The 17,726-nt window shown below is 50.4% G+C and overlaps 1 protein-coding gene across 3 annotated transcripts in view; it reads left to right on the top strand.

The window, feature by feature from the left end:
- LOC146204672 (calpain-9-like) overlaps positions 1–17,726 on the top strand; it is a 119,944-nt gene that overhangs the window by 57,893 nt on the left and 44,325 nt on the right. For 2 of the 3 annotated variants that reach the window (XM_084589380.1, XM_084589379.1), the window contains exons 1-3: positions 10,122–10,258; positions 11,121–11,340; positions 12,551–12,620. In XM_084589380.1, coding sequence (XP_084445506.1) covers positions 10,239–10,258; positions 11,121–11,340; positions 12,551–12,620 — 310 coding nt within the window. In that variant the 5' untranslated portion in view covers positions 10,122–10,238. Of the gene's footprint in view, positions 1–10,121; positions 10,259–11,120; positions 11,341–12,550; positions 12,621–17,726 lie in introns of those variants that run through there. The other variant, XM_084589381.1, reaches the window with a different exon arrangement.

Here is a 17,726-nt window from a genome sequence, read left to right as displayed (position 1 = left end):
TAATGATTCTTAATTTCCAATCAGCAAGGACGAGGAGGGACGCCCTGAGTAAGAAGTCGTATACAGTTGCATCCTATATTCGTCTCCACAAATATACTGTACGGGAGCCGATGGAGAAAGACATGTCGTGACGAGTGTAGTCACGCGCGCCTAATTCTGCTCGCCGTGCTCATAGACCCGCAAACAGTTACGTGTTCGTTGTATTTTGCAATTTGTAAAAAGTGTATATAGCTCTCACCTGTCCTTTCTCACTAGCACTCCCGCCTGTCCTTCACCTCGCTATCTTTTTCCGGTCCCTTTTAATTAATTCCACCGACCGTATCTCGAGCGCTTAACATATGAATAGAAACGGCAGGCAGAACCCTTCTATTTTGCTCTTGTTTGTTTTTTACATAAACCACCACATTTACTGCTACCATAACTACTGCTGCAGCTGCAGCTGCTGCTGCTACTACTACTACTACTACTACTACTACTACTACTACTACTACTACTACTACTACTACTACTACTACTAGTTCGCAACAGGAACTCCAGTCTTCTGTCTTCTAGTCGTGACAGTTTGGTTTGACACGTTCTCTCGCGTCGACATCCACAGGTCCGAGAACCGACCACGTCGCCGTGATGTGTGCCTCATCAATGTACACAATCCCGATTTCCAGCAGCCGTATACACGTAGCCGTCTTTGTAGTTTGCGCGCGCTCGAGGGCCCGTTGTTTGGCAGTGAGAAAGGAGGAGGGGCTCCTCGCACTTCCTCGAGATCGCTGAGCCGTTACGAGCCACGGAAACCTCGAAAATTGTCAGCGCTTTCCGCGACACGCACGCGGGAGCAAACTTGAGCGGTCCTCAGGCGGCCGGCCGAAGCAGCCTCGAAAAAGAGAGCGAAAACAAGAACTGCCGCCTCGGCCGACCGCAGTGCTGTTAACGCCACGCGTACCGATAAGCGGAGACAAAACCGTGGATCGGAAGAGAGACAATGGAACGCGAGAAAAAGAAAAAAAAAAGAGCAAAAGAACGCTATACGCGCACCGGCGACACCGCCTTTTCTTCGAGCGGAGACTCCAGCGTTCCTCCACGGGTCCACGTTCATTGTGAGCTGAGTGCTGCGGTGCCGGTGGCTTCGATGCTATCGACCCCTGTGGCCGTCCGGAGCGCACTGCTGCAGTGGAACACGCTTGGAGGTCCTAGCGCTTTTTTTTTTTATTCCCTATTTTCACGGAAACAGGGCCAGTTGCTGGTCGTTCATAGCTGCAGCACGGCGGGTGGACAGAGTAGCAACAACGATTCTGTGCAGCTTGGTGTCTCTTATTTTGGCCCTTGACATCGCTCCTCAGTAAAGGCTCATCTATATGTTAGGAGATAAATGCACGATCAGCAGAACACGAGGTTGGCATGGCTCGTCAGGCCATGCGCATTTTTATTTTACGGAAATGCGCCGTTTATTATTTTTTTTTTTATTATTTCGTGTTGTAATCTACGCAGCTCTAAGCGGGCCTCTCTCCTAAAGAGTCCAATAAAACAGTCCAGTATTCCACAAAATGCAATATCTGCCTCTTATGCTGAGACGTTCACCTTTCTTGTGTACACTCACTGCACTTGCAAGCGGGCGATTTCGTGAAAGTTTGAAGACAGCGCGTGAACGTTCTCTATCGTGAGCGCACTGTATACTCCTCATGTCTCACCAAAAGAACTGTGTTCTCACCGTCAAAATGCGCTCATCGTCGAGAGGCAGCCTTTCAGGAATGCATTCGAGGAAGGCAGCGCTGAACAAGGCCGTCTGGCCGAGTCCATATGACTGGATCGCCGCTGGCCAGCGACCTCGGGTCGGATAAATGCCCACAGCTGTAGCAGTGCCCATAGCGCACTGTCAACGATTTTGTCAACGTTTGATCCGTGTAAGTGCGCTCAGGCGCAACGTAAATAATCTGTACCGTACGTGAATGCCGTCCCCGCTTCTAAGTATGCACGTTGTACACTCGTAACTAAGGAAACCTTCCACCGCAACGAGCAATACAGGAAATTAATCAAGCTTGCACCGGTGAATGTTTCCGAGACGCGCACAAAAAACGCTCGATCGGGGCAGCGACAATGCAGAAACGCTCTATGTTTAGGGTTAGAAATGCTTCTTCAAGCGTTTCCTATCAGCAGTGCTTCGTGGAACCGACACCGGTCCTAAGGCTCTTTTTGCCAGTGAACTAATACGTGCGCCACAGAAAACAGGCTTCCTTGAACAGGCCATAGTCATGCTAAAGACGGCCTTCGGTCACCATGCTTCATGGGCGCTGAAAGCACTAATGAGAGGCCGCGCGATTTCTTCCGGGTGGGCTCTCGCCCCGTTCTTCGCTTCTTTCGCGAGCGGAAGTTATGACGAGCGGAGCCAGGCACAAATGCCTCCGCGTGTCGGAAAGTAGACGAACGCGCTGTTTACCCGAAAGAAGGCGTACGAGCATGAAAGGAAGAACAGAGCTCCGAAGACGTTCTGCATCGTGAACACACACGCGCGGCCGTGCCACGCCTGCAGAAATCCATTGTTAGATGACGAAGGGGGAAGCAGACAACATGCGCGCAGGCATTCACGTGATACAAAATTGAGCGCCGGCGCTCCGGGTCGAGGAAAGTGAAAGCTGCGGAGATCTATGCGCAGGGCTGGAAAGAATGCGTCATTATATCACATGCTTTGCGCGCCATTTTGCGATGTTGTGCGACGCCTCGGCCGTTTGCAGAAGCCGCCTTCATGGGGTCGTCAGCGGAGGCGCCATTAAACGCCGGTCGGCCGATTTACCTTACAAGACGCCCGAATACGTACGGCGCCAAAAAGAAAACGAACCCACACACACACACACAAAAAATAATATAGAAAAGCGGAAAGGAAAGCTAACTGAAATGGTGGTATGCGAGTACCCGCCGAGCCGAAACAACATGCCTTTCTCTCAGTCAGCGTTTTGCTGATGCCCCCGGCCGTGCGGCGCTTTTTGGTCGCTCGAGGATGCATGGAGGAGGGGGGGAAGGAGAGTGATACTAGTCCGGTCGGAAAGCCTCGCGCAATAAGGAAACGGCCGGTGAGCTGCTCGGGCCCGCAGTAAACTGGAATACTTGAGTGCAGCCCGACTCTATCCTGATCCTTCTGCCGACGAGAGAGCGCGGCCGCGCGTGTCCGTATACCTTCGCTGGTCTGGTTGCTGATCGAATACCATCTCATGCAGTTTCCTCGCACGAAATGGGCTGCTTATGAGCGTCGCTTCGTCGCCCTGTGGTCCTGATGGAAGCGGAGAATTGAGGCGCCTAGCAACTCTTTCATGACGCCTCCAAATGCCCTTCACGGGACTCATCGCCGAACCGCTTACCTATTGCTTGCGTCTAGTGCAAGCACTCGATGCGTGACTTTGCTATCCTCTTCCGCGCTACTAGCTTTACCCAGAAAAGAAGAAGGCAAATCTGCCTCGTTATTGAGAAAAACCGTACACAGGAGGAAACAATTCTTTTCTTTCTTTTTTTCGTCCCAAAAACACAGCCTACAACAACAATGGTGTAACTATGCTCAAAATAACTGCAGACTTATCAGTTATTCAGTTATTCGATTTTTAGCGCCGCTCGCATTGTAAATCGAGAAATGATTGAGAACTTTGGAAAAAAGTACCTTGAACAATGTCGCCTGAGGTCTAGAAAAATGGCGAGTTATGAAGCCAAAACCAAGCGCAGCACCGGTCGAAATACCAGATAAAACGAAGTTATAGTTTTCCTGTAAGAGCGTTGGGGTAATAGAAGTGACGGCGGGCCACAACACAAAAGACGTCATGGGGATCGAACCCGAGCCTGCACTTAATGAAGAGACGCGCTTCGTCTTCCGCCGGTATACAGTCAAGATGACACGCCTGGCCTTTTGCTGGGATGCCGCGCACACACTGTTGCACGTGCACAATTTGCGCAAACACTTGAAGCGATGAGCACTTGGCGGCTCCTTGAGAAGCGAAATAGTCTTCAAATTGAAAAACTAAACGGCCCTATACTTCATACCAGGTGTACCATTTTACTGTCGGCATTGTGTATCGCGGCTTCGTTTAACACCACGAGAGTTGGCGCTGCAACCAGTGACTATGGAAGCCGAAGCCATCTGCTTGAAACGGCTGCGTGGCCTTTCAATGTCCGGCACAGATGCAGCCCAGCAGCAAAAACGTGCTCAACCTTGCTGTCGTGCACAACAAATAACGCGGGAGCGAAAGCCTGCAACCACACTCTGTGACAGAGATGCAGGTAGGTTACATGGTTTCCGGCAGTCCCGGCACAGTCGTGCTCACACGTATGCTGACTCGTCGGCAGTCCAGAACGACGTTCCACAATGCAATGTTCCTCTTGCGACACATGGAGATGAGCGTCCGCTGTTTGCGCTCAAGCGGGATGCAGCCGGGCGTGGCCGCCATTACCAAGTTAAACAGAAACGGGGAAATTACACACCCTGGCCGGCACGCCTGAGGGAACCGCGGGAGGAACTCTTGAGCCCACTTGGCAATTGCGAACGCGAATGGCGCGACTGTCCAGGAAGCTCTCAACGCACCGGCGGCTTGACGAGGCGAGAGAGCGTTGAGAGCATGCAAGGCCGCCGAAGAGGTTCCGGATGCTGAGCGGGACGATGATGCTCGTGCGACAATCTTGTCCTAGTCTGACAAACGACGTCGGTAATTGAGTCACCCGACTCCAACGGTAGCGCATTATAGACTGCCAACATACTGCTGTGTAAGCGAGCGCTATCAGTAACGTGAAAAAGCGGTCGGCCTTTGAATAAAACAGTCCCCGCTCGACGAGATCCGCACTATACGCGAGGAGACCGATTTTTACTTTTCCTGACGCTACGATGTGGAGCCCGAAAATTGTAACGCACCTTACCGCTCAGCTGGTCATTGTGTACGACTGTCATTGAAATCGCGCCTGCCCTCGAAACGAGAAGTATGCAGTATGATCACAGATACTACGTTTTATCTGCACCGTGAGCCTGAAATATGTAAAAGAGGTACGCTTCTCACCACCTTCATAACAACCAGACAGCGATAAGCTGTTTTGAAGTGGGGCATCAAGCGGCTGCGGATTGTCTCGCTTATCTTCGGCGGTTCGCATTGGTCCAGAACCAATCATGCGCTCAGCCCTCTGTGCAGTACACAAATTATACTCCAGATATGAGATTATTGGGGATGGAACTTTTTACGATTAGCTCAAGCACTGGACGCGTCATTGTGCCAGGAGTTCGGACGGCTTGGCCAACGCGACACATCTCATCGCTGCAGACGGCGAATACGGGCTGGTCGGTACATGTTGAAGAATCGAGTAAAACAGCGCTAGGCAAGATGCGACACAATCTCATGGTTGCCAGCCAGCGCATGTATCTGTCTTTCACGTGTCCCGTCTCGCCTAGCGCTGTTTTACTTGATCTCATCACTGTCACCCGGAATGCGCGGGCGAGGCGAGAAAGATGCAGGATAGCAGCCGCGTATGTGTACAGCGTGAGCAGTTCGGACGTTCCAGAATGGCTGGCTGAGTGAGTTAGCAACGGTTCTTTATAAAAGAACAGCACTTGGAAGAAGTTGGCCAAACACCGCCGAAGTGTGAAGAGAAGCCAGAGGCGGATTTGTGGGCACCTTTTCAAGGGAGCGATTAAGAGGACGGTCTTATGTAATAACTTCTTTTACCTTCTACGTCGAAAAAGAAAATTAAAAGGGCTAGTGCGCTTATCCTGTGTAAATTTTTTTTTGTTGAAGTGGGGAACGGAGTCAGTGGCGACTCCCCTGCTCATAAATCTGCCCCGGAAAGAAACTGCGCACGATCGAGTGAGAGTTGTGAAAACGCGACCCGCCCATGCGAAAGAGGTCACTTTTGTTGGTAACCACTGATTGTCTTTATGCACCGCTTATCAGGCACAAAGGTCCCCAGTACGCATGATTGGCGATCTGTATTTGTATAGATGCGATTTGTGCCGATGAACGCCTGACTTAACTGGCACCGTGAGAGGGTGGGTGCGAATTTCACATCGACAAGTGTGGTCACGTCTCACCTTCTGACAAAAAAGCTGTGCTCATCCGTTCCAACTCGCGTGTTCTTGGTGCTTGCATCCCCTATATACGACGCCCTTTACTGAAGCACGTCAGTTTCTAGGTTTAGGAGTTATTTGACATGCAAAATAGGGGGAACTTGCTCTGCTGCTGCTGCTCCTGCTTCAAGGGACTATTGATATCAAGGGGATCCGAAGGAAACGAACGGGGAGATGGGGAGAAAGGGAAGAAGGAGGGAACGCTAAGAGAGGTATAGCGTACAATTTTAGCTGTTTTAGCGACGTTTTCTGTAGATAACCAGGTCACTGCCGTTTGTTATTTGCAGCATAATGAAAAAAAAAAAAAAAAAACAAGCTACGAACGATCACTCGATCGATTTACTTCTTTATTTATTTATAGCAAAAATGAGTGCTGTTAATATCCTGAACACTTTCTGAGCTTTCTTCACACATAACGAGCTAGAAGCAGCGATGAGGATGCTGATTAATCGGCTGGAGTGCTGTGTCAGCCGAATGCTTAAACGAAGCTTTGAAATGCGGATACGGTCGCCAGACGCCGTAAAGCTTGACGGCAAAGACGACTGTTTTCTTTGCTATCCCCACAGGTTAGGACGGCAAGTTCCCCTGAACTGCCAAAGAAAGTTGACATCAATATAACTGCTATGACATATTTATTTCGAAGACATTACTGGCCCCATTACGAGAAAATCCGGCGATGTGCATAAGAATGATGTAAAAAAAACAAACAAACTATGGGAGCACTGTGCCAGTCTAAAGTACACTAGGCGAAAGCTTTTGCCGCGCCACTTCGACTGCCAATTACTGCCCATTAGTCGCTGTTGGCGCTTCCTTTCTGCCTCCCTTGCTTTCGTCCCAGGCGAAGCATTGCGCCGTTGCAAACGCTTTCGTTCCGAATCTCTCGCCCGCCTCAGGAGAAGAATTGAGCCACCTCTGACGCTTTCGTCCATTGATCTTTCGCCGTTTGGTGTTGGAGGAATCCGCCTTCCTGCGCTTATCTGAACCGCTTGGTGCGGAATCAATGGGCCGCTTGGGAGCCATCCGACTCACTCACTCGACTGCAACGACACATCTGGCGAAGGAGCGCCGTCGCAGTTACGTCGAAGCGCGTACTCGCTCCTCCTTCCGGTGCAGGTGACGTCACTGTTGCTTATGCACTGCTGAGCATACGCTTCGGCGCCGCCACCTGTCGCCGAGAAGCGAGGATTGTGGGCGCCGTTTGCCTATAGCAACTTGCTGCTGTCGTTCTTCTCTACCAGGGTAGCAACAACCGTGATGATATTATCACCAGCGGTTCTTCTTCGGATGTAACGGACGGATGGTAACTGCGAATATGAGCGCTTAAAGTCTTTCGCCTTAATAATGAGTACGCATCTTGGAGGTTTGTGTTTGTCCGGTGACATGGATTGCATGTTCGGAGGCGCACTGTTGAATATATATATATATATATATATATATATATATATATATATATATATATATATATATATATATATATATATATATATATATATATATATATGTGTGTGTGTGTGTGTGTGTGTGTGTGTGTGTGTGTGTGTGTGTGTGTGTGTGTGTGTCCCAAGCCAAGAGCAAAGCGAAAAGGCTGCACTCTAACCTACAAGACCTTGTGTATCGTAATTGTGTGCGTGCACATAAATCAATTCTCTGTTCGGTAATTAACGTAGGTCATTTTAACTGCAAGCGGAGAGGTTTAAGAAAAGGAAAAGAGAAAAATGCCGGCAGTTCGTTTCACTAGCGGCTTTTGGCGATAGTGTACTTATTATAAGGACGCGACACATTTCTCATACCCCGCCGGGGTGGCGCAGTGGTTACGGCGTTCGACTACTGTTGCCAAGGGTGCGGGATCGAATCCCGGCCTCGACGGCCGCATTTCGATGAAGGCGAAAAGCAAGGCGCTCGTGTGCTGTGCGATGTCAGTGCACGTTAAAGAACCCCAGGTGGTCGAAACTTCCGGAGCCCAACACTACGGCGTCTCTCAAGCCTGAGTTGCTTTGGGACGTTAGACCCCACAAACCAAACAAAACCAACACATTTTTCATAACGTACACTGCAGAGAGTTTGTTTATTTATGCTCTTTAAGTGCTTGTGTTGTTGCATGAGATCAAGGTGGCAAGAATTTTTCCCGGTGTCAAATTATAATTTTGCGGCGTACGGCATTGATTTGGCCAGTGTTGGGCTTTCGGACGCCGTTGCTATACTTGTAATGCCATTTAGGTGACCGTTACGCCTAGACAAACGCATAGTCTGCGACAGTAGCAAGTGGTTGCGGAAAAGAAGTAAATATATGGCGGAAACGCTCTCGACAGCCGATTATATTTATGCCGCGTCAAGGGTTCTCATCAACGTCAAGCAACATTCACAGCCAGTCGTGAATATCGGCAAGCATGGACAACGCACTCTTTCCATTTCCATGTGTCCCGCCACACGATACTCCTTTCGGCTGCAGTCGCGTGCAGCGTGGTGCAGAACGGCCGCCGTAGGCAGACAGAACAGAGCTTCGCGCACAAGCGCTGGCATGTGCGCGATGGCGAGGCAACTGGCCCCGAGCTTGGCGAGCACCGTTATTATACTCTAGCGGAGAAAACGCCACGTCGCTGTCGCGGCCTAGTCCATCGCGAGCCGGCAATTAGGCCCGCTTTTTGGCCAACAAACGGGCTTCTCGGCTAGTGGGCCCCGCACGCGATGGGGCCAAGGTTCCCTACGGGGCAGGCGGAGAGATGCATGCGGGGACCCGCGGCCGACAGCGCGTGTCATCGCCGCAGCAGCCCAGAAACGATGGCTTCGAAGTGGGCGGAAGAGAAAATGATTGCCCGATCCCTGTTGTCAATCAAGCCACCACTGGCCTTGGAGTTCGCGAGCACAAAGGAGCCATCAGAGGCCGGCGTGACCGCCGGGCGGCAGGAGCGCGTAATCCGCCTCGCGTGAGAAGGCAGTCGATAAATTGTCGTTCTCCACGTTTATCTTATTAATGCTCTCTGGAATCGCCGCCGCGCGAGGGTCTCTAGCTTCGAAAGGGCCGCCAGCGTGCCTTTCGCGGGCAGGCTTCGGCCGTGTGTATCGGATTATGCTCGCGTGCCTGGTTCGCGAGAAATGCGGGCGAGGCGGCGACCGGAGTAGCTGTCAAGCGTCATCATGGCGCTGCGCAACATTGCCGGCTCGAGAGCACGAGTTCAGAGAGGCGACAAGTGTTACGTCTCTGTTGAGATCTTTGCGAGCTGTTGACAGGATCGGATGGATGGGAAAGATTGAGTGGGCACTGCAGGCTAATGCTCCCTTCGAGAAGTCAGTTAGTATACGACCAAGTCATTTGCCAGAGATTTGCTTCGTCTTTTAGCAATGTGCACTTGTCATATATCCATAACGTGACTTCCGGCAGAGCTGGTGTTCGTTTAGTGTCACCATCTTCACTCGATGGTCGATGCATATGTTCTGCCAGAAGAGCAGAGCTTTTTCGTGTTGCTGTGCGTGCATGCGACCTCACTCACTCACTCACTCACTCACTCACTCACTCACTCACTCACTCACTCACTCACTCACTCACTCACTCACTCACTCACTCACTCACTCACTCACTCACTCACTCACTCACTCACTCACTCACTCACTCACTCACTCACTCACTCACTCACTCACTCACTCACTCACTCACTCACTCACTCACTCACTCACTCACTCACTCACTCACTCACTCACTCACTCACTCACTCACTCACTCACTCACTCACTCACTCACTCACTCACTCACTCACTCTTTCCGGGGTGAGAAAATAGTACCCAGTGCGATGATTTCCGTAGGTGACGCCATCATGCAAGAGACGTTGCGTGCACATCCCACGACGAAGTGTAAATCGCAATCCAGCTTCCCTCCCAGATAAAAGCGAACGTACGCAGAATACATATTTTGTCACGGCTTCTTAGCCGATTGCGGCAAAGATGGCGGCAAGGGTGTACGCGTGCGCTTCCGCCGTCGCGCCTCCCACGCGCCTACTCGTCTTCAGAAACTTTGAGAGCTGCATCAGAGACCCTTCCGCCGCCCCACGCGCGCGATCGGGCGAGCAGCTGGGCGTCTGTCGCCCACCGCGCCGCCGACAGACTTTGGGGCACGGCACGTGTATCAGGCTGTGACAGCGCGGCGTGCCCACCCCGCCGGATAGGGAGAATGAGCTCATCCTGCGCTTCGTACGTTCAACGCCGTTCACTGCTGATGCGTTTTTACCTCCAAATATTCCGTTAAGCCACGCCGTTCCTCGATGCTTTGACCGGTTTCAGCCCAGCGTGCATTTATATGCCGTAAGAATCGCTCTGTAGCGCACGTGCGGCTGCCTCTCTGACGTGATGCAAGGATTCGCGATCGGCAGATGCTTAATTTGGGGAGGGAAGAATAAAGCCGCACGTAGGCCGAACAGACGCCAGGGGAAACTTCCTTTGCCGTTTATCAGATCATGAGAACATAAAGAACGCGTTAAGTCGTAACGGCCCAAACCAGTTCTTCATAGTATTCTCGATGTTATTACGATTATTATCGCTGATTTTACATGCTGAACGCGCGGAATATTTTACCTGTTGGTGGCGGCTTACCGTGGAGTGCGCCCCGTGTGTAGAATCGAAATTATTGTTAAAAAAAAAAGAAAAAAAAAAAGCTCCATTCGCATGCGCTCCGGCAGTGCGTCTACGTTGACAGTATACTTCAGTGCGTCATGCAAGTGTTCGAGTTGGACGTTTGACTGTGGAGCGAGATGTGTGTCGATTCCTTCATGTTGGTGTTTAGAACCGAAGTCAGATTCGGGCCGGTGGTATATTTCATCTCTCAACGCCACTTTTCGACGAAGTGCATGTCATCTCACAGCATATTCAGTCCCAGAAAAATATATGTATACCTGCAGCGTTCAAGCTTCCTTGCCTGAGGAGTGGGAAATATTAAGCTCAGAATTCTCACCCGCGCGTAATATGTGTGGGAAATTTAGCTCCAGTGTGCTCACTGATCGTTCCGCCGTAGCGCTATGTACAGTGCAAATGATTCCAACGGCGACGTTTGGCGCAGCCAGCGCGGGCCGCCGGCGGGCCGCGTGAGCAGCAGCAGCGCCATGGGCGTGTCCGAGGGTGGCCTGGCCAACGGCCACGGGCCCGGTTACTCCTACCTCAAGCGCCTATGCCGGGACCGGGGCACGCTTTTCGAAGACCCCGAGTTCCCGCCCTCGCATCGCGCCCTCTCGTCCAAGAACAAGTACGCCAGCGCCCAGGTCGTCTGGATGCGGCCCTACGTGAGTATACCGTCTCGTGACCCGTTCGGTCGAACCGAGCGACATTTCGCGCCATCTACATGGCGAAATGTCTTCCTTGTGGCGTTTGCTACGGCCGTGTCAGGTGTGGCTCGGACCGCGGCCAAAATGATTTCGTGCATCGTGACGATATTTCCGTGGCCTAACGTTGCCAAAGGTGTACCAGCAACAAACTAGCTGAAGCGGCATGACACCATCCTCGAGCGCTCAGGTCCGGCACGGCTGGTAAGAAAGTAACGTCTTACACCAACTCCACAGGTCTACCGTACAGCCCAAGTATACTGCTAAAAGCACCGACTCCGCACCTCCATTTCACATAGCCAACCTATCCGTTGTGCGAGCGCGATGCATGTGGAGAACCCACTTCGCGCATACAGCTCGTCATGTGGATACGTGGCAGCGGTGAAACGGTTTCTACCAAGGGTACGAAAACCGGCTCTTTCTTAATTTTTCCTGTTGAAGCTAGGTGTGAGCTGCAAAACTCTAAGCCCTGAAAATAAGTGTATTTCGGCCTCCCTTTGTTTTCACCGTGTTTGTGTTCTCTTTCTGTCTATGATTTCATACGTTGGAAGCTTAAGCATTGTATTAGTGCGATGTAAAATGCAAATTAAGTGCTGAGTTACCTTGCGGCTCGGTTGTATAGAATGCGCATTCGATCACGAGGAACCAGTGCACGCGAATGTCTACTTATGGGCGGCCACTGGCATCGGAAAACAACGATTTGTCCTGCCGACCTCATTCGGCGCAGCTTTTTAACATACCTGATATAAATAAAGGAAGAAAATACAAGACGGCAAGGAAGGCATTTTTCTCAGCCGCCGCGCTCGCTTGGAGCAAGCGACATCGCTTTGTACGCACTCGAGGCGGCATAAGCGTTGCCACGTATGCGTCTCATCCGCGATGTAACAGTGCCGTGGAGGGAATACATGTGGTGGGAGTGACTTTTGTCTGGGCGCTATCTGGAAGAAAAATGGACTTTATCAGCGAGCGGATCTGTTAACCATAATGCATGCTAAAACACAAATGCCGAGCAAGGTGAGTCGTCCAGTCTTCTGACAACGCAAAAACAACAACGGGGCAGTTCTTTTTCTCTCTCTGTTTTTTAACCGATGAGTGGAATAATGACACCCGTAGAGATGCATGTCGCCGTTTTCTTTTATATGCTGCATAAGATTTTTCTTCCTTTTTGCAGGAAATATGTGCCAGACCAAAGTTTATCTCCGAAGGCTCGTCGCGGTTTGATGTCGAGCAAGGAGAACTAGGTGGGTGACATAGCCCTCTTGCTCCCAGTGCCACATTGCAGCAGCTATCTTATTTGCAAACAGGTCACAGCGTCCATGCTTTTGGAACGTCCACGGTTGCTCGACTGTGGTTGACCCTCGGAGGACGCTTTCTGCGCCCGTATGTACGGGAATGAGTAGAATTTGTTTTATTTACAGTTAACACAGTAACAGTGTCGACCTATATCTTGCTTATTTCAGAGTTTTTACTTTCGCTGTCATTTTATATTGGCCTGTAGCAGGCGAAATTTTCCGGTATATGCCGAAATAAAAGAGGGTCCTTACTATGGATAAACTGAAATACTTGTACAACTGATGATACTATAGAACGGTGTGGATTGATATACATCTCTCAAGCACTTTCGTTGCCAAGCGGCCCAATACCAACCATTTATGTACGTACAGTCGTGCGCAAAGTGGTACACAACACGTAGCCGCTTATGGAGCTCGGGATGGATGGATAGATGAATGTTAATAGCGTCCCCTTTGAAACGGGGTGCTCATAGCCAGCACCGTGCTCAACCTTTCATTTTTATGTTTTTAAATTACATAACTCTTTAACATTAACTACTTTACTTTTAGATACGGGTTATTTTTAAATACTCTTGTTTCATTCCGATTTAGCTTTCATGCGTCCACTCCCTGCTGTTTATCCGCCAATCTTCCAAACCCATCTTGCTAACCTCTACCGCCGATTCATTCACGCTTCCTTTGTTACCTCTAAACCCCAGGGCCTCAGCTATAGGGCGACTATGTCCGCATCGACATCTGGACGGATACTGCCACACCTCAGTATAAGATGTTCAATTGCGCTTCTGGCCATCTACCGCACATAGCACAAGCTTCATCTTCTTGGTTAAATTTCCTTCTGTAGCTTCGGGTTCAAGGCATCCTGATCTAGCTTCAAAGAGAAGGCCGCTGCCTCTTGAGTTGCCAAAGAAGATTCCCTTTTTAATCCGAGTTTTCCATTTTCTATATATGTCTAGGATCGCCTTCTTTTCCATTGAATTATTCCAGTTTTTAGCCTCTATGTTCGTTACCGGTCGTTCGATGTTCTTTATTTTTCCGTCCTACCTTCCTACATACTTACTAGGTACTTTTCTGGCCTTTTTCCGCCACTCTGAGGCAATGCCTTTTCGGTATAAGTATCTAAATGCTTTAGTTGCCCACACTATTGTCTTCCATTTTCCTGAGGTGTTCTTCGTACAATATTTTGCTCTGAGCCTCTCGCGCTAGCCTTCGCACATATCTTTGATTGATTTCTAACCCCGACTGGATTCCTGCCCTAGCGAAAGACGGCGTTCCCGAAGGTAAGCCCTGGTATCATTTTTTCCTTTCCAAATACCTTCAAGTATCTGAATTGTTACCCCCGTAATGCCCTTTGCTTCGTTATCGCGGCATCCCTTCGTCCCTTCGCCTTGGTGGTTTGTTAAAACTATCTAGCAACAGCTATCTAGGATCGAGGCAGTCGTGGCGGTGCATCATTTTATCGACATGCATGGGTCGATGTCGCTAAATGGCGTTTCGATTCACTTTTCCCGAGCTCTGCCACCGGCTGCGTGTTGTATACCACTTGTGTCCGCGACTGTACATGTACCCCCAAAAGTTTTCGGAATGCGGCAAACAATAGAAGCGAGAATGTTTTTTTTGCTCTATAAAGGCCCGCGCGCGCGCAACACACACACACACACACACACACACACACACACACACACACACACACACACACACACACACACACACACACACACACACACACACACACACACACACACACACACACACACACACACACACACACACACACACACACACACACACACACACACACACACACACACACACACACACACACACACACACACACACACACACACACACACACACACACACACACACACACACACACACACACACACACACACACACACACACACACACACACACACACACACACACACACACACACACACACACACACACACACACACACACACACACACACACACGCACGCACGCACGCACGCACGCACGCGCACACACACACACACACACACACACACACACACACACACACACACACACACACACACACACACACACACACACACACACACACACACACACACACACACACACACACACACACACACACACACACACACACACACACACACACACACACACACACACACACACACACACACACACACACACACACACACGCGCGCGCGCGCGCGAGCGCGCACTTGTTACATTTGTCACAGCCTCGCTTGTTACGACACACATGCACACGATGTAGTAGCTATACGCTGGACAAAACATTGAAGAAGTCCTTTTTGGGCACGGCGCAGTCCTTAGATGTAGAGCGGCTTACCCTAACGAAATACCACTTCGTTTTTGGCCACCCGCGCAGCCACGGTCTGTAGCACTTAGCCTCGCTGGACAATATCCAAAATTGTCATTCTGCTGTGCACGGCCACTTCTGCACTGTTTATTCCTTCACTTTTTTTTTTTCGGCGCCCTTTCCTTTCCTTTTTTTTTTTTTTTTTTTTTTGCACGAACTAAGCACCAGAGCGAAAAGGCCCTGTCATCGAAGCCAGTGCCGGTCTTGTGCAACGCCAGCACGCAGCTCTCTCCGGCGTGTACCCTGACGCGAGACAAGGGGTAATATACAACGAGAAACTAAAAGTCTGCGTGAAGCGCGCGAAAGCACTTGAGTTCATCAGTTCCGCTCAACGAGTGTACACTGCGCTGCGACGGTCGAGGTCACCGGCACGGAAAGAAAGAAAAGCGGTTGGGGAGAGGCATGGGGAGAGGTCGCAGCGAGTTCCAATGGAAAGGTCCGAAGCAAGAACGCTCACAAGTGCGTAACCCAGATGGGGTGTGCGGAAGCGACGAGAGTACGCACAGGCAACAGCGCAGCAGGTGTGGCCCCTGAGCGGTGAATCAGTGGGCGGCCAGCGAGAAGCGTATTTTGCCCTCTTGTCTCCCGACGTGTTTACACATCGTCCGCCGGAAGGAGTTGGCCGGCGCAAGAATCGCAACATTGCACGGACCTCTGCCGACTCGGGGCAGGCCAGGTCGAGTGGGTTCCGGAAGACGGAGGAGGAGGACCGGCGGAGGGGCAGGTTTTACTCGCTCCTCTGACCCTAGCAAGATATAGTAGGGCAAAAAAATCAAATTAATTCGAAAGAAGTAATCTTTTTCAGCAAAGCCGGATTGGCCGATAGAGCTGATTTTTCCAAAAAAAAAAAAAAAAAGGAGGAAGGAAGGCAATACTAAATGTATCCAGCATGGAGCCTTAATACTTCATGCGCAGACGAAAGCGCAGAATGCACTTCCGATATCTTTGCGGCTCTTGATAGCCCTGAATGGCGCTGAAAATCATTCGCAATGTCATTGTGTTTCATTTTCTTTTTTTTTTTTTTTTTTTGAAGCAGGAAGCCATCAGCAGCCACTTAGGTTACTCAACCACAAAATGAGGGTGGCAGTGTGCGGCTGCGCCTTATGGTTGACGACTCGATATTGCGTAAACGTCGCCTGCTTGACGAGCCGTGCAACAAATGACGTCTTGTTGGCGCTCTTGTCGGTCGCTGCGCCAATTCTTCCCTTTTTGACTATGGGCGAAATGTAAGTGCATACAGGCGCATCGTAAGTAAAACGGAGCACGCGAACGGTGGCAAAAATGGTTTTCAGTGTGTTCTAAAGAATCTGCAGGCTGCAATGGCCCGGCTTACCCAACCTGCAGTTTTGATGCTCACCTTGCCTTTCGTCAGGTGGTAAGCAGGAAAAAAGAAATGCCCTGCACTCACCGCCTGTGGCACAACCGGCTTCTTGCTACACGCCGTCGGTACAGGTGCAGCCGCTCTGCTTCCACCACTATACATCCGATGGACTTTTATTGCTCCGTGAAATAAGAGCATCTATTGCGGATATAGTATTGGTGATAGGCCTTGATTCTCCAAAGCAATCAAGTGAGTGGCTGACGATAACCGTGTAGTGAAACGCTAACTACGGCAGGCACACGAAAACGCACTCTGAAAGTGGTCGCGTTGGCGACGGAGCAGAAAGCTTCGGCCGCTTAACATCAATTCTTTCGACACGTTAAGTGCGAATGATATATTTCCTCAATACAGCATTAAAGAGCCCCTGGCGAGCGGTGATGGAAGAAGGCGGCCTCACCGCGCCAGCGATAAGGAGAGCATCGAACTACAGAAAATGGTCCACCGGACCCTCGTGGTCTGCATGTGCTTCCGCTGCTAGAGCGCACTAAGAAGCTGTTTGTCCATCGCTCGCGTGCTCCATTTTAACGCGATAAAGTTAAAGGTCACATTGTGGTGAAAACTCTTTAGTGTCCGGCGTGACGGTAAATCCCCATTGGTAGAGACGGTCGATCGTGACGTCACATGCCACACGACTATTGAAATTGAACAAGTCAGGTTGGCAAAGTATTAATCAAGCCTCTGAAACTTGGGTCGCGAGTCTGGCATGCTGTACGGCCCCTACACTACTGAGACATTTTTTATTCTTTTAAGCATGGTATTTAATACAGTAAAACAACGTTCTATATACGGATCGCTCGGTCGGCTTAAAGGGGGGCCTTGTTCGTCAGTGTGCCTATTCACATGCCCACCGAGTGTATCCCAAAACTGCTGGTCGTTGCGAAGCTAAGTTTTCGCAAGTTGTAGATACCGAGGAAATATCTAACTCCATCGCGCGTCCTTCTGAGCTAAGCGTTTTGAAATGATAATTTTGCGACACCTGACAAGCAGACTGATCGTTTAATGAAGCAAGTAGAAAAACAAAAACACCCCCTTCGCTACCCCCTTGATATGCGCTTAGCCTTCAAGCGAATACGCCTGCGGCTGGCCTCTGTCTCCGGGCGCATATAGTTGTGCTATAGCATAAAATGAGGGCGAATGGCATTCCTGCTGGAGGGCCTTGCATATGCTGACGAGCGTGCTTACTATAAGCATTGCATGGATAAGCTTTCCCCAGTGCCTTTAACAATGGACAGTGTTTTACGTCAGGTGCTTTACTGCTGTGTTCAAAGATGCGGGATCGAATCCCGGCCGCGGCGGCCGC

The sequence above is a fragment of the Amblyomma maculatum genome, chromosome 1 (genome assembly GCF_055883805.1).
Source record: "Amblyomma maculatum isolate TAMU_Amacu chromosome 1, ASM5588380v1, whole genome shotgun sequence".
In the NCBI taxonomy this organism is placed as follows: Eukaryota; Metazoa; Arthropoda; class Arachnida; order Ixodida; family Ixodidae; genus Amblyomma; species Amblyomma maculatum.
Note: the sequence above shows the minus strand (reverse complement) of the source record. Positions and strands in the feature narration are given on the sequence as shown.